This window comes from Chionomys nivalis, chromosome 8, assembly GCF_950005125.1.
Source record: "Chionomys nivalis chromosome 8, mChiNiv1.1, whole genome shotgun sequence".
Classification (NCBI taxonomy): Eukaryota; Metazoa; Chordata; class Mammalia; order Rodentia; family Cricetidae; genus Chionomys; species Chionomys nivalis.
Window position 1 is genome coordinate 25,925,318 of NC_080093.1, and position 25,209 is coordinate 25,950,526.

The window sequence follows — 25,209 nt, forward strand, 5'->3', positions numbered from 1 at the left end:
AACAACATAGTGGTACATTTTTGTGGGTGCTGCAAATGAAGGGAAAAAATGTGTTTGGACAACTTGGCAACTGTTTCTGTGCTTCTCATGTAGGGTTTGGATAAAATTCCTCAACTGCTGGGTTTGGGTTTAACTCAAGGGAACAGTGGCAAATTTTTTAAATGGTTCTCAGTCCTTCCATCTTACATCAATTTCCCATCCGTAATTTAAATGTTTATCCAGTTAAATGTAATTTGGTGTTTAGTCCATACAGCATTTCCTTGAGGATTCTGGAACAAGTTGGTTATTTTAACACTTTAGGCAGAAGACTGATCACTGAAAATGCCTCTCAGATAACTTGACATAGGATTCTCGGGGAGCCTCTGACCCTGCTGCTCTCACTCTCACCACCGTGCTCCCGGGCTTTCCTTTGTTTCAGGGTCTGCCTTGGAGATTCCTTAAACTATTGCTGGTGGCTGGTTGCTGTTGAGGTATAACTATAATTTTCCCCATCCTTCTTTAGTTAAAATATTAGTGACTCTTTCTGCCATTTTTCTTTGAAAACTCATGAATTGCTTTCATTACTATCATCATTATTATTACTAACTTTTGCTTTTCCATCCAGGATTTCTCTGTGTAGCCATGGTTATCCTGGAACTCGCTCTGTAGACCAGGCTGGCCTCAAACTCAGAGATCTGCTGCCTGGCTCTGCTTCCCAAGTGATGGAATTAAAGGCATGTGCTGCTACTTATTTTTAAAAATTGTCCGACACCAAAGAGATCAGGAGAAGAATTTTAGAGCACAGAAAGGTAGTTGAGTTAGCTGACACGTTAGCATCATTGACAAAATGAATGAATGCACCAACCGGTTGTTATCAGGGCAGTGATCTGTCACTTAGTTTCTTACTCAGAGGCTGTGTCTCTGCTGCGCAGAATGGAAAGTGACCAGCAGACTGAAAGTATGGCAGGCAGAAGAGGGAAAATGGCCTTTTCTACCTATACATCTGACATCTATAATGTACAAAGAGACTTGAAAAGTTAAGCACCAATCAATAAATGAACAGTTTAAATGAACAGACAGTTCAGGAAGGAAGGAAGGAAGGAAGGAAGGAAGGAAGGAAGGAAGGAAGGAAGGAAGGAAGGAAATACAGATGACCAATAAATATTTGAAAAAGTGTTCTTAATATCTTTAGCCATCAAGGAAACACGGATTAAAACTGGAGATTGTCTCACTAAAGTCAGAATGGATATCATTAAGGAAACAAACAACATAAAGTCTGGGTGAGGATGTGGGGGTGGGGAGTGGGGGGAGATAAACGTTTACCCACTGCTGATGGCACTGTAAACTGGGGCAGCCACTATGGAGGGCAGTGTGGAAGGAAGCGCCTTGAAAACATGAAAGCAGAACCAATTCGACTCATCTATTGCACTCAGTATATACCGGAAGGCCTAAGTGTTCTCAGGCAGAGCACTACAGAAATACTTGTACAGCCATGTTTACCGCGGCACTATTCATAACTGCTTCAAAAAGAACCGCATAGATGTTTATCAACAGAGGAATGAAGAAAATTTGACACATATACACAATGGAATTTTGTTTAGACATAAAGAGAAATAAATCGTGACATTTTCAGGAAGGTGGAGGCAACCACACAGTCTTTGTGTTACTAGCATGTGTATGTTTGTCATGGCTGACCATTTAGTATTGAATAACCAGGTGGTGTTCTTCTACCTGGCAGATACTGTTTCTGCAGCTCTCAGAGTTGCCTGGAGTTCTTTGTGTGGGGTTGAGGCCTCATGAGCTGTATGCCATCCACATTAGCATGTCTATTGATGTCATCCTTGTTCAGCTCATGTGTAGACAGACATGTTTATGTATGTAATAACAGTTTAAGAAAATGAGGTCATGAATTTGAAAAAGAGCAAGAAGAGTAAATGCAGGGTTTTGGAGGGAAGAGGGGGAAGAAGGAAATGTAATTATATTGTAATCTCAAAAAATATAAAATAATTTTTAAGCTATCAAAAAAGCAAGCACTGTTGCTATAATTTAACAAAAGGCTATTCCAGAATGGGAAAAAATGCAATTAAAAAAAGAGCCAGACAGTACTGGTGCATGCTTTTAATCCCAGCACTCAGAAAATAGAGGAGACAGGTATCTGTGTGTCTGAGCCTAGCCTGGTCTACAATGTGAGTTCCAGGACAGCAAGGGCTATACAGAGAATCCCTATCTCAAAAGAGAGAGGGGGGAAGAAAGAAGAAAGAAAGAAAGAAAGAAAGAAAGAAAGAAAGAAAGAAAGAAAGAAAGAAAGAAAGAAAGAAAGAAAGAAAGAAAGATTAAAATACATATGGCAGCAGGATGAGTCAAGGGTAGAAAGAGAAAGTACAAGGGTTTTATGCAAATGGTATCTTTGAGTTTTTATTCCTGAGATGAAACACCACGACCAAAAAGCAAGCCGGCTTACACTTCCAAATTGTAGTCCATCATTGACTGAAGCCAAGACTGGAATTCAGATAGGGTAGGGACCTGGGGGCAGGAGCTGATGCAGAGGTCATGGGGGAGTGCTGCTTACTGACTTGCTTTCCACGGCTTGTTCCTTATTTGAGGGAACTAAGGTAACAAGTAAGAGGGTGTCAAAGGAGAATGAGGAAGGATAATGGGGAAGGGTGATTGTATGGATTAGGTAAGAATTGCTAGCCCCCATAAGTTTATATGTTTAAAGTACAATGATACACATCTATGAGAATTTCATAATGAAAGCTATTACTTTGTACTCTAGTAAAAAATAAAGAAAACTATGCGTGCACATGAATATAAATACTGCATATAGGCATGAGGTTTTATGAAGAGCCTGAAATTCTCCCGTGGACCCAGTGTTAGGAACACTGTAATACATGGTATTATACTGTAACATGAATGTTGTAAATACACTACTATTATCTGAATAAATAAAGGCATTTCAAAACTTTGTCTTTAACATAGTATTGCAGTCACAGAAATATAATCCAGAAATTAAAACGTGTTAAAAGCAGATTCAGCCTTTGCCGATCTTTGGTAGAACCTTGAAGGACACGCAGCATCCTAACATCAGCCGATCCTTTAGAAGCAGCCCTTCAGCACACACCACTTGTCCTGGCTAGATCTGTGTCGGCTTGACACAGCTAGTGCAGATGGAGAGAAGGGAGCCTCGACTGAGGAAATACCTCCATAAGATCAGGATATAGGTAAGCCTGTGGGGGCATTTTCTTCATTAGTGATTGATGTCCATTGTGGGTGGACTACCTTTGAAATGGTCCTGGGTTCTAAAAGAAAGCAGTCTGAACGAGCCATGGAGAGCGAGTCAGTAAGCAGCAACCCTCTATGACCTCTGCATCAGCTCCTGCCTCCAGGCCCCTACCCTGTCTGAATTCCAGTCCTGGCTTCAGTCAATGACGGACTACGATTTGGAAGTGTAAACCGGCTTGCTTTTTGGTCATGGTGTTTCATCTCAGGAATAAAAAACTCAAAGACACCATTTGCATAAAACCCTTGTACTTTCTCTTTCTACCCTTGACTCTTAATCTTCCACAGAAACATCCCATCATGTAGACCTGTTTTCTTGCCTCTTTTTCTCATCTTCCATTCACATTCCTCGTTTTAACACTGTCCTCATTTTTATTCAGACAGGGAAGTATTTGCCCATGTCAATAGAAAACCCCTTATTAGAAGGTATAGGAGAGGAAAGAGGAACTATGGACTAATGCAATGCTAGAATTTTCCTTTCAGATTTGATTTGGAAGGGCCAAGGCTGTGTGCACAGAATTGCATTATTCTCTCATGAGGATACTTTATGGGAGGTGATTGTGTCTAATTTCAAGACTGAGCTGGCAGGATGCAAACCATGTTTTTTCTTCTACTTTTGTCTTATGCATTTTCTATTGTTACCTTCAAAAAGTTGAAAGTGCAAGGTGGTACCATCTCAGAAGGATCGTTTCTTCCTCCAGAGTAGTCAGATTCCTGACAAGTTACACCCCCTTTTCCCACCAGGCTGGTCCTTTCCTGTGTCAGCTTTCCAATTCTATAGCAAAATATTGCACAGAATCAACTTGTAAGGAGAAACGATTCCTTTTACAGCTATGGAGAGTCTAGTGCAAGATTGGTTAGTTTTAATGTTTTGAGTCCAGAGCAAGTAGCATGTCATGGAAGGAGCCTGTGCCTTTCTCTTAATAGTCTCTCAATCGAAGGGAGAGCAAAGGAGACGAGGAGGAAGGGGCTGGGACCCACAACCCTCTTCAAAAGCACATCTCTGGTCACCTAAGGACCTTTCCTCTTGTCCTCACATCTTAAAGCTTCTGCCACTTCCCAATAGGACCATTTTGAGGCTCAATTCTCTATCACATGAGTCTTTGGGGGACATTTAAGATCTAATCTATCACACTTTGCAAGCCTATTATCTGTTGAATCAACAACTCTCTGAAACTAGGCATTTTGATTGATATTTTAGAAACAACCAAAGTCATTTGATCTTTTTAGTGAAGCAGAATGTCAACTTAATAATTTTATTAGCTTTGAAGTAAAACCTATAGCTGATCTTCATCCAACTGTTTTAGTTTAACTCATAAGCTAATTTTGAAAGCAATTTAAATTTATCACCCATGAAAGACAGTGTCTAGTGCATATCACAGATTTAAATATGTGACTTTCTAGCATGATTGCTCTGGAAGATAATTGTCAATTTTATTTATCAAAGCATATTCTGTTTCTCTTTCCATCCTAAAATCACTTTCTCTTATTCTGTCACTTGTATTGTGACTTCTCTTCTATACATGTGCTTTATAATTCCTAGATTTTTAAGAATGTTTTATAATTATGGCCTTGAAACTCTGAAGTCAGAGTGACTTGGGTTCTTATCTGGGTTCTATGTGTGACTGTGGGCAAAGAGATTGCAACTCTAAGCATCAGAGTCCTCATTGGTGAAAAACTACAGCTAAACCTACGTCTAAGAAGGAGGGGCCGTGCAGAGGCTGTGAAATGTTGCCCTTACTATAATTCCTTGACTATCTTTCAGCACACCCCAATATTCCATTTATATTTTAACTCTTTTTTCATATCGCATACATAAATAGTTCCAAAATGGGGTGTTTCAGAGCTGACTTGATGCCAGAAGCTCTGGCAGTTAGCTACAGCCTATAAGGAACTGTTGGACAGCATCAGAACAGGACCGGTGACAGCAGCAGAACACAGTTTGCATCAGTTTCCCCTTTTTGTCATTCTCCTAAACTAACTTGTACATTGTTGGTGTGTGATGGTTTAACGTTTGTGCCCTGAACCAACATTGCCTGGCATAAAATTAGGGCTACAGAGCACTCTTGCTTACATACCACATGCCCATAGCCCTTTGGGCACATTGGAAGAGGGCAGCTATGGCGTGAGCCAACCTAGCAACAACAGGAAGCCTGACAAGTGTCATTTTCAAAGTTCCATTGAATCATCTCCACATAACTCCCCATCTACCTCAGTTCCTTACGACACAGCATGTGATGAAATAATTCGGAGAAATCTCATCCTTGATTTAGGAACATACAGTCACAGTTTAATTGAAGTTTATACAGTTAAATCTCTCATCTTTTTACAAGATTCCATAATGTATGAACTAGTAAATGTTTGAACACATGTACATTTAATGAAGTCATTTTTTTCTCAGGCAGTACTGGGACTCACCCTGCCATTTAGTCATTCTCACACTTACTCAAAATAGCTAAATTATTTTAAATGGTAATACTTAATAGAAAATGTTTTAACAGTCTAATGAGAGGAAGTGTCATATATTACATACATAGTCATCTGAACCCAGTATTAAAAACTAGATGGTGGATGCTATTGCACGAGTGTGGGCACACTGGCAGTTTAGTTCCTGTCCCAGCAGCACTTCTTAAAGTTAGGTCTATTTGATCTATTTAGAGTAAATATCGGTGTTATGCTATAAAACTAACAAGTTCAGTTGGTAATACCTATTTATACATTAGGAATTGATAATCTATACTCATGTTTTCATCAACACACACACATTTGTTGAACTCTAACTATGTGTCAGTCGTTGTTCTGGATTCAGAGGCATCTCTCATCCTTCGGGAAGTTTCGATATGGTTGTCAGAAAGGGTGTCCACTGAGCAGACAGTCACGGTGAAGTCCAGTGTGACAAACGATACACAGAGTACTGCTGGGAAGCACAGAGACAATTTGGGGAAGAAACCATACAAAATGGCTACTTATACCATTTTAGCTGTGTATCCATGATGTGGAAGTCAGAGAGGAAAAGGTCATGATAGTATCAGAGTCAAAATACGTGAACTTTTATGAGAGAAGTAGCAGAGGGGGGAGGGGAGAGAAGGAGGGGAGAGATAGAGATGGGGATGTGTGTATGTATGTATGTGTGTGTGTGTGTGTATCCTCTCCATCCTCCCTCTATTCCTTCCCCCTCCCTCCCCCTCTGTTTCTTTCCCCCTTCCTCTATCCTCTCTCCTTCCTTTTCCCCTTCCCTGTCTAATGTATTAGACCCTTACCTGGTGTAAGTCAAAATCTGTCTATGGCTCACTCCTCCTTTATCTGCTCTAAGACACTTAGATTCTTCTTATCACATAGGTAAGTGAGTTAGGGACTGGAGAACTCCAGGACCATTACAGTTCTAGGAAGTAAAAAAAAACTGGAATTCACACACACCCCCATTTAAAGGCCCAGTCCTTTTCTGTGCTTTTTTAACTGCTAGCAATTTTTGAGTTTTAGACTTTCCCCAGTGGTGACACAATGTCATCCGGTTCTTCCTGTCCTAGAAGTAAACATAATACCATTTATACTCTGATTTTAGACAGTCCTCATCCACTGTTGCCATCTGATGCTCACATCAGTCCGGATATCAGGAAGTAAATGTCATCTCCGCTTTAAGGGAGGAGCCTCGGGTTTCTGATGCATATTGTGCCTGTAGTGATGAAACTGCTCAGCACTGAAGCAACTGGAGCTCTTCACTCTGGACTCGGGAGCCCGTGTTTCACACTCTCTCAAGGATAATCTGAAAAATGGACCAGAAACCTAAACATGCAACCTTAAGCTATCAAATTTTTAACTGAAAACATAGGCAGAAATACGTATGACATGGGTTTTATAAGTATTTTTTAAATAGAATGGGAAAAGCACAAAAAAATAAAATGATAAATTATATCCAATGTATATTAAAAACAGTGTCTTTGAAAAGCACCGTAAGGAGAATGAAAAGACAACCACAGAAAAAAGAAAATGTTAGGAAAGCATACATTTGATAAATATTAGTATCTCAAATGTATAGGGAATTCTCACAAATGAATAATTACAAAAACTAAAAATGCAAATGATTCAATTACATAAAAGTGGGCAAAAGATTTGAAGAATATGATACTAAAGAAGATATTTGGATTTAATGAAATTTTACCCCAGAACAATATACATTGTTGAAAGAAACAATGACCTAAGTGAACCAAAAGATGCCATGAATTGAAATTAGACGTGTAAAAGACACGAAAGTGATGCTCAAATCTACTGCTCTCTGCATCTAGATTCTGTTTGTATGTGCAGAAACGAAAACTCCAATTCAAGAGGCCTGAAAAATGGGTCAGAGGTGAAGAGTGGGTGCTGCTTTTGCAGAGGACCCGAGTCCTCTTTAATTCCACCTTCAGGGAATCCAATGCCTCTGGACAATGCCAGCACCATACTTACATGTGTGTATCCACAGATTCACACACACACACACACACACACACACCAAGCACACACAAAGTTAAAAATAAAATATTATATTTAGAAAACTGATTCAAGATTTTTCAAATAGAATTTCAAGTGTTCCCTAAATAGTCCAAAGTAATCTTTTTAAAGAGGAGCTAAATTGGAAGATTCACTCTTTTCAGTTTCAAAACTACGACAAAGATGCACCTTCAAGTGGGACTGACGTAAGGATCGACATGATTGACAGCACAAGTGAGAGACCTGAACCAAACCCACGTGTGATCAGCTGATTTCTGACAATGTTCCAAAGTCCATCAAATGGAGAGAAAAAAAGCATCTCCCCAGCAGGGGAAACAAGTGGACAAGAGGACAAAGCTGGCTTCTGCTTCATACAGCATACCCAAATCTTCACAAAACAGAAAACACAAACTACAATATGAAATTCCTAGAAAAAAAATATGAGTAAATCTTCATGACCTTATGCTTGGCAGTTTTGTAAATATTACGTACACACACAAGAAACAGTAGAAGAAAAAATATAATTTTAGCTACCTCAGAATTCAAACCTTTGTTTGTTCAGGAATTATCAAAAGAGTAAAAAGAGACTAGAGAAATGGCTCAGAAGATAAGAGCTCCGGCTGGCCAGAGCACTGGCTGATCTTCCAGAGAACTTGGGTTCAATTCCCCTCACCCTTATGATGGCTCATCACCATTTGCAACTCCAGTTCCAGGGGATCTGACACCTGCTTCTGGCCTCCACATATACCAGGATGCACACTATTCACAGGCAAAACACCCATAACATAAAAGGAAATAATAATAATTTGTAAAGGGAAATAAAAGGGCAAAATGAGAAGATTGATAGGTCACATGTTTGGGAGGAATACACATGGAGACTATATGAAGAACTCAGCCCTACAACTCAACAGGGGAAAAAGTTTAAATTAAAAGTGAGCAAAGGACTTGAATGGATATGACGTCAAAGAAATACAGATGATTACATGAATTCATTAGACAAGGGCATAGCAAGACCACAGTGAGATAAACCATGAACTTACAACCATTAAAAATTATGCTATAAATTTATTAGCACATGTTAATTACATAAAGCAATAGTTTTCATTGAGGATGGTTATAAGTTTTTTTTTAATACAAAACTATGAGTGTTTGTGAGGATATGGAGAAGTGAAATGCTTGCACTTTTCTGTAAGGAATATGCAATGGTTTGACTACTTAAGAAAACAGCTGGGTGGCTCCTTAATCAGGTAAACACAGAAGTAAGTTATGATCATGTCATTCACTCGCAGCTGTAAGCTCAAAAGAGTCAACAGCATGTGGTCAGATATTCTTGGCAGCAGCATTCAAAATACCTAAATGTATAAACAGCCCAATGTCATCAACTGATGGAATGTGGCATATCCATACACTGAACTGCAACTGAAACATAAAAGTTGATTAACTACTGACAGCCGATAGCTCATGGAGGAACCAGAAAACATCGTGCTAAATGGAAGATAGCAATCACAAAGGTCATATCTCAAACGATTCCATTTATGTGACATTTCCACTACAGACAGATCCAGACACAACACTGAGTATATCAGCCACTCCAGGACAGGTATCATGTTCAAGAGTGGCTGACCAACTAATAATGGACTCCACAATTTTTGTATTCTTTTATTTGGTTACAATTTGGTGGGGGTTTTATGGTTTTTGTTTTGTTTCATCTTGTTTTTCTGTTTGGATATTGTTGGGGTTTTTTTTGTTTTGTTTTGTTATTAATTGTTGCTTCTATTGTTTTGGTTTGGTTTGATTTTTCTTCTTCTTGGTTTGGAGGAGTTTTGGTGCTATATTGGATTCTTGGTTTTTTTTTTTTTGAGAAAGAACTTAAAGTTGGATGGGGAGGGAGGGAGGGAAAAGGATCTGAAAGGACTTTGAGGAGGGGAAGAATATAACCAAAATATAATTTAAATTTAAAATTTGTTTTAAATAATAATATAACTTAAAAGCCAGGCATAGTGGTGCATGTCTTTCCCAACACTCATAAGGCAGAGGTAGGTGGATCTATATTATTTCAAGGCCAGTCTTTTCTACAGAGTTCCAGGATTGCCAGGACCTGTCCCAAAAATAATAATAATTAATATATACATATATAATTTTAATAAAAAAAGAAGAAAGTGGGTTAGTGTATGCCAATGGATATACCTAATAGTAAGTTTTTTGTTGTTTACCACATACAAAGAGGGATGAATGGAAAGTAAGCACATGTGTACGTGCATGGGTGTGTGCATCCATGCACAAGCACACACACACACACACACACACACACACTGAGCATCATTGACTATTAGGGACATGCAGTTTAAAACTTCAGTAAGAGACTATTACTCATCTAAAATGGCTCATGCAAAATATTCTTAAGTTGACAAACTCTGAAACAGATGTGAAGAAACTAGAACTCTGCCAGGTCACTGTGAAAAGGCAAGGTGTCACACCTTCCCTAAGAAACAAACTGTACTGTACGTCTTGCAAAGTTGAATATGTGCTTACCATGTGAGCCAGTGAATCTGCTCTTAGAAATGAACACATTCACATAAAAGCCGCCTTCCAATTAGCATTCCAGCTTTATTAATAATTTTCCAAAACTAGAAATAAGCCAAATATTCATTACCTAAAAGTAGGTAAAAACATGTACTGTTTATTTATACAGGAAGAATTACTCAGTAATAAAAAGAAAAAATATAATAACATGAGTAAATCTCAGAAGCACTAATCTAAATGGATGAAGTCAGATTCAAAGTCTGTTTATATGACTCTCTAGTAAAGAAAAACATATAGTGACAGATGAGCACGGGGAGGGAGCTAACCGCAAACGAGCATGAGGAAATACGGTGCAAAGACTGAAATGTTCTCCGGAGTATTCACGAGGTGGCTATGTGACTGTGGATGCTGCCACGGTGGCAGAATAGTCCATATCCAAATGCTTTTACTGTTCTTAATTTTAACTTCAGTTAAGCTGACTTTAAAACTACCTCTGCCTTTTATAATCTGTCATTGTCTCTCTTTAGAGCACAAAGTCGACCCTTTTGTCTTCATGGTATTAAAAGTAGAAGGCAGGTCATTTCAAGAACCCAAAATCCTTTTCACCTTAATCTTACATTTCAGACAAAAAGCTCCTAGGTCCATTCAACATGAATGAGAACCAGAAGGAAATGCCAAGGGTCAGACTTCAGGGTCATTGAGAGGGATGCCCAGAGAATGGGAGAAGGCATGGGATGGGGAAGGGCCCAGTGAGTAGAGAATTGAGCATTGATCAAGTTAAACATGGAAAAGAGGGATAAGTTGGGAACAGCAGGCTTCCTTTCATCTCTGGATTCCCACTAGAAGCATGTTTGCCTCTACTCTTCAGCAATCAGGTTCACTAGAAGACTGCTGTAGATCATTTATATTCAGATGCAAATAAAATGGGTGTGCCCTCTTACCTTTGGTAGTACCCAGCAGCACCCAGGAACAAGACAAATGCTTGAATAATTGATGAGTTAATATACTAAAAGTTGCTAAAGGGCAGAGCAATTTTCCACTCAATTAAAAATTCTAAAGGGACGTGTGTTATGACTATTGTGTTGTCTGTTCTAACTGAGACAGTGCTGGAGGAAACCATATGTCGGTCTTTATTGTGTGCTTGTTCTGAATAAAGTCTATACAAACAGGCGGCTCTAATGCTTTCAGAACTTTAAAAGAGGCCCGATATAGACCTCAGCAATCAAACTCAATGTCAACAAAGTGTGTCCTCTGCAGTTTGACATCACTGAAGCTGCTCCGGGGATCGTAGCATTGATTTGTGGCACACTTCATCCTACATCTGCCCAATGGTTTATTAAAATTGGATACACAAATTCCAATAAAGTGAACAGCCCCGCTGAGAGTTGACCAAACCGCCTCATTTCCCCCACACTGAGGACATATTGTAGCCCGCAGTAATTGTACAGAGGCTCTGTCATACTCGACACAAGGCTTTGCCGCCAAGCGTCCATAATACAGTAAGGCTTTCCCTAAAGTGCAATGAAGAAATGGGCTTATGACATCACCATTAAATATAATAGAACATTGAAGAGATGAGTAGACCAGGGGAAAGATGAGGTTACAAGCAGAACACAGACGGCCCAATTAAAATTTACCGTCTCCACAGGAAGGTGCCCATGTGTAGATAAAGCTCTTTATGAATATTAAATTCTGCAGCATGGAGTGAGGTGGCACTGGGGTCCTTAGAAATCTTAGTCAGATGTGGTGAGTCATTCAAAGAAATAGGTTTTAAAATGGGCAAAAAGGTATAATGAATGCCCCAATGTGTCATTATTTTTCCAGTTCTGAGTCACTTTTCTATAATATTAGATGTGTGATTGACAGATATTTTTAACACTAATCTTAGTGACACAGTGATATAGACAGATATAACAGGCATATGCTTTGTGTGTTGTTCCTGTTGTAACACAAAAACACAAGCATACAGAGAATTTTTAAGAAAGCATTTTAAGAGGTATGGGTGTTGAATGACTAAGTCACCCAGAAAAAGTGATCTCGCTGCTCTCTGATGCCTTTAGCATTCAAAGAGATGTTTTTCATGTGTGTCCTCTCTAAAACACTACTTAAAGTCTTTAACTTCACTGAGGTGTAGCTACAGTGTGGTAATAGTGTGAACTATTAGGTTTTCCAGCTTTTGAAATTAAGATGAATATGTTTACATCCCAACAGACACATACACTGTTAGTTAGTGGTGGTTCTGTGGCAATGTACCTGTGGAGGGGGAGCCTTTCTAGGGAAATATGAATGTTGTCTAATGATCTGAGAAGCCTCAGGAAGAGGTAGTTCTTTGCGGTGGGAAGGCCATAGAAGAGATCAACTGTCACTTCATGACAGCTGAGAAGCACAAGGGGGTCAAAGTTCAAACATCCCCAGTAACCAAACTTCCTCTTACGGGCCCATCTTGTAATAGCTACTCCACCACAGGCTGGAGAACAAGCCTTTAAGACGTGGACCACAATGGCTCACCTACTCATATCATGGCCTGGGTTTACTTTTGTTTTACAGCAGACTAGAAAAGGCAAGGAGCTGTGAAAATGTGTTCACCAGTTCCATCCATCTAAACCTTCATAGTTTTGCATTACTGCCAGTGTGGCCAATACCACACACACACACACACACACACACACACACTACGATAGAGGAAATGCAAGGCAAGGATATCAGTAGTCAGAATTTACCTCAGCAAGTGAATGAGAGACGACACAGCCTCCCTGAATTCAGATGAAATTTTACAGTCACCCTGAATAGGTCCTCCAGAGTGGATAAAGATTTTTTTAAAATACAATATTTCTATTCAAGGCACATATGACATCTCCTATCAAAACTCACACAAATTCAGGGAAGCTAAGGTGATGCACTAGAATGAAATATAAGAATGTGGTAAAATTTTCTAATCTCTTACATGGCTAATTTTTTCATATGAATTAGCTCATCCTATATTCCCTCCATTATCCATGGCTCATTCTTGCCAAGACACCCAGTTAATACTTTAAATTGAAGATAGAAGTTCAGCCTATGTATACTGTTTTTTTTTCCTGTACCTATGTACTCATGTTAAAGGAAATTTTTATAATTTAGACACAACAGAAGATTAACAATAAAGAAAGCAAAATAAGACAACTAAAATAACATAGTGCAATCAAAGTTCTGTGAAGAACTGCCAACAGCAGGTAATGCATATAGCATGGATGAGTTAGGCAGTCAGTGCACATTCTGGACAGGTGAAAGGATGCATGAGAACTTGTCGGGCTGTTCAGAGCAACCTGTCACTTTAGATGTATGAAGTCATACCTTTTAGCTTCAGCTACACATGGTAAAGGAACTGTGGAAGCAACTATAAGTGGTGGAAGGAACTGGGGTTTACACGGTGCTATCCTGGATATCTGCTGGCTATCTCAAAACACATGCCCTGTGAATAAGGAGGACTACTGGGTGCCATAAGAAACATGGTGGGGGATATGTTGTTTATGTTTTGAAGTAACTGACACATGCTTTTTCACAATGAAAAATCAAGCTTTGAAAACTGTGAAGTATTATATGGGAAAACCTAAAAATTCTACAGAAATGCCTTCTTTTGTCCAAACAGTAATTTTTTTCAAAGGTCTCAAGAATTGTAGGGATGCCCACTGTACCAGATTCCTCAACAAAGGTGCAAGCCCAGACAGATGTTGAAACCATAAAGACAGTTCCTCGGCACCAGAATGCTGGATTGATGGAGACAGCCTACATCTCAGATCATATTTCTTCATTTATATAAAAATCATCTGTTTTAGAAGCAGCTACCTTCCAGAGCCTGCATCTCAAAGGAGAAGAACGAAGGGTTATGGTTGGCGACAGAGAATGAGTCACTGCAACTAGAGGCGGAGGCTGAGACAGTGAAGCTGCTAAGGGCTTTACACCAGTACTCATGGTTTTGTTAGTTTCTGGCTCCGAACTGATATTTTCTAGCATCGTTTGAGTCATCTTCTCCAATCCTAGTTTTCCCACCATTTCTGATCGTTGTTTATGTGGTTCTGGAGACTTACACCTACAGACAAAGCTTTCTTTCCAAGTACAGCTGGAGCCCTGAGATGACACTCTGTGGCAAGGCAGTAGTCTGTAGAGGAGTCGAGAAGATTTTAGAAAGAATTCTAATTGGCTTTTTAACAGAGGAAGTGACTCTGCTCTAATCCTTTTTCTTCACATTAAAAGGTCTCTAGTTTAGAGAAAGACAGGGCATCAGGCTATCCTAGCTTTAGTGGAAAGAAAGAGGGGAAAAAATGATAATTTATTCCTGTATTTCACATTACATTTATTCTGTAGTCTTCTTATTTATGGTTGGTGTATAGTGTATCGTAGCCACGAGCAGCTACAACCAACTGGTATTGGCTCCCTGGAGCACTAAAGCAAAGGTGTCGCAGCCACTTCTGGGCTCAGTGAAAACGTATACCACCATTGATTAGCGATGTCTGTCAGGAGTTCCTGTACATGTCACCCCCGTACACTGTAGCACTATTGGAGAAACCAGACTAGGCTCTGGATTCGGCGCACTTACCTTTGTCGATTCTCCTATCCGCAGCTATTCCTGTCAGCTTTACACAATGCTGTTCATTTAGACGGACTGAGAAAATGAAGAGCTTGTGGCTGGATGCATTCAAAGCCAGACAATGCAGGGCTGTGCATCAGACAGACCCTGCCTCAAGGGTCCTGCTTCTCCTCAATTATCTTTTTACTCATGGGTTTTTACTACTTATTATGTATGTCACCATCTCTCCTCCGCTAATCTATTTAATATTCATCTTATTTCACCCAATATGAGATACCAACATGGAGCAAGGTGATGTCACATATGGGTTTCATACATGTGAACTTGGTTATTTTCTCATTAAAGTGGGCAGACCCTGAACCACAAATTGTTTAATTATTTAAGCAGTCTGGTCACTGTCTGGAAACTTTTGTTCCACTGAAAAGAAACTCCAGTTAAACTCTTTCTCTGTAATGTCTGGTCTGATACAGAGGCAATATCAATGGCAGAAAGGAAAACCCCTAGAGAGCTCAGTAATACACTCATAAGAAAAACCACGTTGCCCATGTTCTAGACAGTACTGAGAGAGGATGGATGCTATGGAAAGAACATAGATGTCATAGATCAGAGGTCAACAGCTCTGTGTCGTCATAGGAATGAGTCTCGGGAAAGACTAACAGTATATTTCTTTATTAACTTTTTATGGTTGTAAAAGATGTGTTTATAGTTATGATTGAAATAGTGTGTGTGTGTGCATGTGTGTCTCTATGTCTTAGGGTTTTATTGATGTGGTAAAACACCATGACCAAAAGTACCTTTGAGAGGAAAGAATCTATTTCATCTTATAGTTCCAGGTAACCGTCAATAGCTGAGGGGTGTCTGAGCAAGAGACCAAGCAGGGCAGGAACTGAAGCAGAAGATATGGAGGATCACGTTTCTTGACTTGCTCAGCCTGCTTTCCTATATCCCCGAACCACCTGCCCAGGGATGGCACCATGCAAATGAGCTCGGCCCTCCCACATCAATCACCTAGTAAGAAAATATGTCACAGACTTCCCTACAGGCCAGTCTTATGAGGACATCCTCTCAATTAAAATTCCTTCTTCCCGCATATGTCTAGGTTTGTGTCAAGCTGATAAAACCCAGTACACTATGTATAGTTTTCCAAACAAAGCATTTTTAAATAGTTACTTCGCTTTATGTATCTTGGAAATTCACACATGGGGGATGGGGTTAACTCACTGGTGCACATCCTCATAGAGAAGGTCTGAAGAATAGACATACGCATGGAATCCCCACTTGCGGTGGGGTTTGTGCCTTCCAGTTGCCATCTTCCTAATGGACCTGAGTGCTCTAAACTTACAGCTAATAAGCAGAAGGGAGCTTTAGGGGAAATGTTCTGCTCAGTTGTGAGCTGGTAATTCGTCAGTGCCGTATAATTTAATTTGCTGAGCGGTAAATGCCAGCTGCCAGATCACGTGGTTGGGAAAGTGGGCCACTGATTCGGCAGCCAGCAGTTTAGAGGAAATCAATCCCATCACATTGAAGGTGGAATCGCCCGTTCTGCAATTACCCAGTGAGGAAAATATGAAAGCATGGAGTGTGTTTTGGCAAGTGTCTTCAGCCATGTGAGGCAGAGAGTCCTGCAAGAGAGGATCTTGTCATTGTCGAAACCACACTCTCTCGCAATAATACAGCCCTTGGCTCTGCTTCCAGCCACAGCCAGGAACCACATCTCAATAGTTGTATTTAAAGTCTGTGTCAGGGCTGAAACAGCCCTATGGAAAGTCAGGTTTCTCTGGCTCACATGTGTGACACGGCTGTACAGAAAGAACTCTTTCCTGGTCTGGGTGACTAATGTGATACTCCTAGAAATGTAGATGGCTTAGATGCATAAATTCTCAGAAAAGACAAAGGTGTTTTTCTAAGTGATTTAAATCCACCTGCAGAATAAAATGAAAACTCTCAAGTCTTCCCCATAATGGAGAGCCATCATAACAGAGAGTCCCCCACCCCTAGGCTAATAGTCTCAGGTCCTGCCATTGTCCTCTTTGTCATATGTCCTGTTTCTGTGCAAGCTAACATCCCCTTGCTTTCAGACTTGAAACATTTGGAAATTGTGAATGTTGCCACATGAATAGCTAAGATCTTAGAAGTTTCCTTCCTTCCTCAACATTTTATTGGCAAATCAAATAATCCAACTTGTTAGAATCTTACCTAAGCAGAAATTGAAAGCTCTAGTTGAATACCCAAGAGTGTGCTTCTCTGTCCCTAATATTTGTTAGTTTATCACTCAAGGTCTTTATCTCAAAAGTTTCAAGATTACCATATGTGTGTGTAAATGTTTCTATTAAGTAGCCTCCAGAAAAACGTGAATATGAAGCTATCAGTATTGTGTTTGTGTGTGTGAGACACAGGTGTCTCAAGATCTTTATCTGCTTAAGCAAAATAGAAGGGCAAGAAACAGCTTTCTGGTTAGCCCTGCCTGCTGAAGCCTGTGGGCTCAATCTCCTGCTGTGGGAACTCTTTCAGCCAATAGCCTTTAAGATATCAGCCTACTTTCGGTGTGGTCTCATGTACTATAAATGCAGATGAAAAGCATGTACAGGCCTCTTGGCTGCTGGGTACACACAGAGGACTGCAAATTGCTACCCTTTCTGTGAATTTATCCCCTAATAAATAAACCTTTGTTATACTCCATTCCAGGCTATGAAACTCTTTTGTATACCAACAAATTGGTATCAAATGTGGGGTCCAAGTCCACACCATTGCCAGGCCCTGCCCAGACCCCTGTCTGTAGCATTCTCTCACCCCATGCAATTGACCTACCTCTCTGCAGCTGAACTACCCCTCTAGTGCACAGCTGAGCATGGTTTGGCTCCGTGGGCCTGCCACAGCCATTTAGCAATTTCCCACCATGGTCCATGCTACCTGACTTGGTCCCGCCTACTGCCACCCACTGCTTTCTGCTGAAACTGCTCTGTGGCTTCTCTGGCTTCTGCAAGGCCTGCTCTGATCAGGCTGAGCTCTGACTCTGGGAGCAGAGGTTCTAACCCTACACAGGGGACACAGGCTTGCGTTCCCAGTTCAGATCCATGAATGCCTGGCCCGAACTCTAGCCAGTAACCTCCACAAGAGCAGAAAAGATATGGATACCATCAAAATTAATAAAGGTTTTGTTTGAAAAGGAGAAACTTCTTGATAAAAAGAAATGACAGCTCATCCACAGAGGTAACAATCCTACAGGTTGTAAGGAAACCTCATAAGGGTTGGGGCAGGATTCTGTTTTTGTCTTTGCAGGAAAATATCCATCTTCAAAAAGTCAAGAGACCTTGGACATCTAGATACTTAAATAAGAAAAGATAGCTATCCACAAAGAATCACCAAGCAAAGAGATCTGACTTATGATACCAATGTCCTCTGCAGGGTAAAATTTCACTACCTAAACATACATATCTCCCTACTTCTCAGTATAATGATAGTTGCGATTCACTTAAAAATTAAAACTGGCTTTGCAGTTGGACAGTGGATATCCTTCTCTAAATCCAAGTATGTTGTTAAAAGAAAAAGTCAGAGTTTCTGTCTCATCTCAGAAGCCACCTGGTATGGGACAGAAGGAAGATAAAATTTAGGGACTCCTCTTATCAAAACTCTGCTTTCACAAAATTTTACTTCTCTCATACCAATTTTTGTCTTTATGGTACCTTTCATTGAATATATGTCTATATGAATAATATTTAAGTTTTCCACAATGAACAATAAATTTTCCTGCAGTAGTCTTTGAAGTTTCAATGAAGAATGTGGGGCTCCACAACAACCTGGTTGTTACAATGTCGTTATTCTGATAGTACCACTTTAAGATTGGTTTTTGGGTTCCAGACTGCTCAAGATGATCCCAACTTGGCTAGCTGAGGTGGTGCACCTCTTTATAATGTTCTGGCCAGAACTTCAGATAAGAACTTCAGAAAAACCCTACCAACTATTCAGAGACTATCTGCAATTGTGCCAGAGAGTAATCCTGAAACTTAACCATCATTTTAGTTTTTACAGGATTCCATAGAAATATCATCACCCCCATGACAGTTGGATGTAATTCTAGAAAACGATGTCACATCTCCTAACATAGTTTGTCCTCAGGGCTAGGAACATTACTAGGGGTTGGTTATAACTGGTATAGGGTTGGGGGTAGAAATGAAGTAAACTCAGGGATCTCTCTTGAAAAAAAGGGGAGGAATGGATGGGATGGGATAATAGGTAAATTACTGTGAGCTTACTCACACTAATAATAATAGTGAGTAATAGTGAGATTACTTGTGAGCTATTATTTATAGACAAACTACATTGGTATAGATTCTTGTATATTGATACAAATTCAAATTATATTTTTATATACAAATTATATTTGTTATGTTCAATTATATTGAATATGCTCCTATTTCTGTTTACAATATTTGTGTACCTTTGCAAAGTTATTTTGTCATATTGTATGCCTGCATGTTTCTACCTATGCTTAAGATATTTTGCATATTGTTGCAAATTTAGGATATATTTATCACATTGCACTATTCATTTCTACCTCTGATCAAGATATTTATATATTCTTTACATTTTGTCATTGTCCTCATTTGCTGCACATTTATTTAAAGACTGTTCAGATTTTTCAATATGAAGTCTTAGTCTTTAAGTTATATAGGTATTAAGAATTACAGGTCAATAGTCATCCATGTTTGTCATACTTATAGTTAGACTAATCAGGTTCTTTAGATGCATAGAGATTGTACTCCATATAGATAGGTAATCTTCAAAAAATTCAAAGAACTGTAAAATATGACATTTAAATAGCATAGGATTCTGTTGAGATGTGACATAATTGTTCCTGGCAACAATGAAGACACTCCACTTGGAGCTTGTTTTCTTCTTGGCAAAACTGGCTGTTGGGCAAAGAACTGCACCTGCCTCGACCACTGACAAAATTTAGTGTCCACACTGGACAAGCAGAATACAAGTAAAAAGACTGCCAAACCTTACCAAGACAGGGTAAAATGGTTTTGAAATTTTTCCTGTCTCTAAATATGGTCTATCAGATACAAGGCCTTAACCAAAGTTGGTTGCCCCAACATTGCAAATGAGACTTTGGGTGATTGCCCAGGTAGCCGGTTGTCTCTGTCATTTCTTACACCTTTTGGAATTTTCTTGATTGCACTTTCTATTTACTCAAGTGATATTGTTTCCCTTCTCAGGTCTTTGATGGGGTTGAAGGCTAGATAGTCATAGTTACTTTCCTCTCATTACTTAGCCAAGCCATTTCTAATGTAAGACTTGACTTAGACTCCTTAGGATAAGATAACTATTGAAACATTTAGCATATTTTTCTTGTTGATGTGGTTCATGCTGGTTGTAATTCTAATTTTAATGTATGTTTTTGCCTCTTCTTTTCCCTGGACAATACTTAATATTTGTTCTTATTGTATATAGTTTTGTATCAGGCTTAGAACTCTTTTATTTAGACAAAAGGGAGAGGTGCTGTGGGAACTCCTTCAAACAATAATCTTTAAGATACTGGCCCACTTTGGGCATGGTCTCATGTACTATAAATGCAGACAAAACACATGCTTGGGCCTCTTGGCTGTTGGATTCGGTTCCAGTTCCCAGCACATGCAGAGGTCTGTGGAATTTGTTACTATTTCTGTGAGTTTATCCCCTAATAAATAAACCTTTGTTATACTCCATTCTGAGCTATTTTGGAACTCTTTTGTACATCAACAGTCTCCAGTATTGAGGGGCAGAGGAAACAAAACGTAGCGTATAAATAAGGCTGTTCTCTGCAAAGCTTTTCTGCTTTTAAAGCACTGGTTCTCAACCTGTGGTTCATGACCCCTTTGGGGGTCTATCAACTTTTTCACAGGGGTCTCATATCAGGGTTCCTGCATAGCAGATATTTATATTATGATTCAGAGCAGCAGCAAAATTACAGTGGCATATGTGCAAAATAAACATGTTTCTCACAGTCCTGGAGGCTGGGAAGGCCAAGGTCAAGTCATTGACAGGTTCAGTGTTAGACCTGCTTTCTTCATAGTTGATGGATTTTAACCATGTACTCCCATAAGGTCACTTATCTTACATCATCCCTTTCAAATCCCAAAGGTCCTTTCCCCTAATACCATCATCACTGGGGTCAAGAGCTGTCTTAGTTAGGGTTAATATTGCTGTGATGAAACACCATTACCAAAAAGCAAGCTGGGAGAAAAGGGTTTATTTAGCTTATATTTCCATATCACTGTTCAACATCAAAGGAAGTCAGGGCAGGAACTGGAGGGAGGAGCTGATACAGAGATCTGGAAGGGTGCTGCTTACTGGCTTGCTCCTCATGGCTTCCTCAGTCTGTTTTCATAGAGAACCCAGAACCACCAGCCCAGAAATGGCAACACCTGCAGTGGCCTGGGCCTTCCCCATCAATCCCTAACTAAGAAAATGCCCTAGAGGCTTGCCTTTCTTAATTGAGGTTCCCTCCTCTCAGATAACTTTGCCTTGTGTCAAGTTGACATAAAATTATGCAGCACAGGAGAACAACATATGAATTTGGAGAGGGCGGGTAAGCATTCAGACCATAGTATCTACAAATCTAGAAGTTCCAGTTATTTAGTAATTAAAATTTTAAACATTTGAGAATATATATGTAAATATTTTGGCAAGAGGTAACTTTTGATATAGTCTTTTTTTTTTCTTTTTGCCCCATGAGTAAAATTTTATTTTCTCCAGGGAGCAAAAACTTAGTGGGCATTACCACGACAGTGCAGTGACACACTGAATGTCAACTCCAATCTTTTTTTTTTTTTCATTTTTTTTGTTTTTTTCAGGTTACAAACTCAGCTGCCAACTGTCCCGGCCAGATGACTCTTCACCTCCACCCTTTGTTGGTGTGTGGAGGGGATGGATTTACTCACTCCAACTTCGACGGCTGCATCGCCTCTGCCCTGAGTGTCATGGAAGCTTTAAAGAATCATATTTAGTGTCTATGTTCTCTAAAGAATCATATTTAGTGTCTATGTTCTCTTTTCTACATTCACTTTGGGACTCTTTGTTTTCACAGACCTCTGTTATTAATTATTCTGGGTTTTTGTGGGGAGAGGAATTACTTGGAAAAATTTCTCCACTTAACTGTCTTTTTTCATATGAAATATAAAAACAATGTAATAATTTTGATAGCTACCACCCATAATAAAATGATAATTTCTTAAACTTTGCTCCTTCCCTGCATTCTCTGATTTTCTATGACTGATCCTTGTTAAAGTAAAATAATTCTTATGAGGAACAAATAACCATCCCCACAATTATACTAAACCAAAGTTCCCATTTGTGGGCCCAAACCTTTGCTATCTTTTTGAAAACTTCAGTTCTAAATAAAGAACAACCATTACCAAGTCTTATGCTATAACTTCACATATATCCTTGAATTGACATTTTTGCAAATTATTGAAGTGCAAGATTTCTCTGAAATGTGGAATAATTTTTGTTTCGCATTTGCTTTCCAAGTTATTAAGGCTCTGGGTAGTAGGTCACATATGTCACCAGACTACAGTCCGAAGAGCAGCTTGACCCACAAAAGGACCCCCTACAGGTTGGCTGCAAATGACATGAATCATCTTCATTTGCTAAATTACACAGTACTTTTTAGCCTTAAAGCAAATTCCAGCCTTCATATGTGATATAAAAATTAAACAGAACTGAGAGGAAGTTTATCAATCTTTAACATGAGATCTCTGACTGCTGCCGTCCATCGTAGTACTTGGACTATGCCATGGCTAATAAACTTCCTGTCGTTCAACAAAAACCCTGCTGATCAGAGAATAAATGCATTTTAAATCTCTCAGTATTTTCTAACTTAGCAGTTTGGCATGTTACCCATATATTCAGTATTTGGTCCCATGATTGCTGGCTGGAGAAAAACTTAGCCTCGGGTTTCCAAATGAGCTATTTCTTATTAATTTGGAAAGCAAAAATTATAGCAGTCTGTTTTAAAAAATAAATCCATATGTGTTAGAGTAAATGTTTAGGATGCAGTTTATTAAGTGGTGATAGGTTCTCCTCTAATATCTCTAACCTCGTGAGCCCTGGGTAGTTGGCTAGCTTTCCAGTATGCGGCATGATTTTATCTTGTTGAGAAGACTTTGAGTTCTATTAGAGAGCTGTTGGTTACCACTAATATATGAATACTACTATTGCTTTAAGGATGACTTGCCATGCTGGTTATTGTTGTGGTTATGGGTATCACGGTTGAATAGAACTATGGGTTTATTCCCTCCCATGTTAGCCAGCTTGCCTAGCACTTTCCAGTACTGTGAAAACATGTCTCAGGGAAGAGGCTTTCAGCTCAGATTCAGGCTTATCCTCTGTGTCCTGTGTCCAAAGTGTCTACAACCATAAGGCCTCCAATCTCTGGGAGGCAACAAAGAGCAACAGCGATAACATATGTTGTTTGGGGATATCACTTGGATTCTCTTGGCCAACAACTGAAAAGGGGCATTTCTCATGCTTGGTGGTGGGGTTTTGTTCATCTATGGCTCTGGTAGTAGTATGGTCAGCCTAATTATCATAACTTCATCTAAACTATATTTACCACTCACCAAGGAAATCTCTCTTTGTACCTACAGCTCAGAGAACATCTTGGATGAGTGGGCAAAAGAATTATAAAAGCCAGAGGACCAGGAAATCTGCAGTAAAACTCTGTCTTCTAGAAATGACAGGGAAGCTGTGCTCAGGATACCTCAACAGTATGTCTACCTAAAGAGACCTGAACAAGGACTCCAATGGACATGTTAAGATGGAAGGGGAAAATATCATGGGACCCCACCCTTGAACAAAAAACTACAGGGAGTGAAGGAATGCTAAGAGAGAAAATTAGTCTTTCCCAAGGAAAAGCATCCTAATTGGTCATCAAATCCTATAGATGGAAGTTTTGTTCAGTTCCAAAGAAACACAGACACTTATATTAATTATAAACTATTTGTCCTATTAGCTCAGGTTTATTATTAACTAGTTCTTACAACTTAAATTAACCCAGAATTTTTATCTATGTTTAGTCAGATGGCTTGGTACCTTTTCTCAGTATAACATTCCTCATCTTGCTTCCTCTGTATCTAGGTGGTGACTGCAAACTGAGCCTTTCCTCTTCCCAGAATTCTCCTAGTCTGGTTGCCCTGCCTATACTTCCTGCCTGGCTACTGGCCAATCAGCACTTTATTAAACCAATACAAGTGACAGACCTTTACAGAGTACCAGAGCTTTATCCCACAGCAAAGTCCCTAGTAGTTAGCTCTGAAATCATATACATAAAGCAGTACTAAACAGACTTGGCAAATTTTATTCAGATATTTATTCATATATGTAACAATAATTAAAGAAAAAGAGGCCATGAATTTAAGAGTGGGAAGTAGACATGGAAGAGAATGGAGGAAGAAAAGGGGAAGGGGGGAATGATATAATTATATTTTAATCTTTAAATAATTGGAAAAGAAACAGGTTTAAGGCTGTCCTCAATTTTGCTATTAACCAAAGATGACCTTAAATTAATGATCTCCCTGCTGCTACCTCCTGAGTACTAGAATATAAGGTGTGTATGCTATGGTCTTGGTTACTTTTCAGTTGCTATAACAAAACACCATGACCAAGACATCTCGAAGAAAGGATTTAGTGGGACTTATAGTTTCTGAGGATGAGTCCATGACCAACTGTAGTGTGGAGCGGCGGGCCGCTTCCTGCCACCCAGCTCCCTGCTGCCTGGCTAGCTTATGCCCCGAAATAACAACACACAAACTGTATTCTTATAAACACTGCCTGGCCCATTATATCTAGCCTCTTCTTGGCTAACTCTGATATCTTGCTTAACCCATTTCTAATAATCTGTATAGCACCATGAGGTGGTGTCTTACCAGGAAAGATTCAGCATGTCTGACCTGGTGACTGGCTCCATGGCGTCTGTCTTGGAGAGGAGAGGCATGGCATCTCTCTCACTTCCCTTCTTCCCAGCATTCTGTGCTGTCTACTCCACCCACTTATGTTCTGACCTATCAGGCCAAGCAGTTTCTTTATTAATTAACCAATAAAATAACAGATAGATAGAAGACCACCACCTACATCAACCAACATGGTAGGAAGCTTGGCAGCAGGCAGACACAACACTGGAGAGCTTACATCCTGGGATACAACCATGAGGTAGACAGAGATAACTGGGAATGACTAGGCTTTTGAAGCCTCAAAACCCATCGCTAGTAGCATCCCTCCTCCAACAAGGCCACACCCACTCCAACAAGGCCACACCTCCTAATCCTTCCAAATAGTTCCATCAACTGGGAACTAAACACTCAAATATAGGAGCCTATGGGAACCATTCTCATTCAAACCACCACAGTCACTAT

The 25,209-nt window shown here is 39.6% G+C and overlaps 1 protein-coding gene across 1 annotated transcript in view; it reads left to right on the plus strand.

Annotated features, from left to right (window-relative positions):
- Rnls (renalase, FAD dependent amine oxidase) overlaps positions 1 to 22,070 on the plus strand; it is a 262,021-nt gene extending 239,951 nt beyond the window's left edge. Inside the window, exon 7 of the mRNA XM_057778762.1 lies at positions 21,652 to 22,070. Within this exon, the coding sequence (XP_057634745.1) occupies positions 21,652 to 21,804 (153 nt within the window). The 3' untranslated portion in view covers positions 21,805 to 22,070. The remainder of the gene's footprint in view (positions 1 to 21,651) is intronic.
- Positions 22,071 to 25,209: the final 3,139 nt, after the last annotated feature.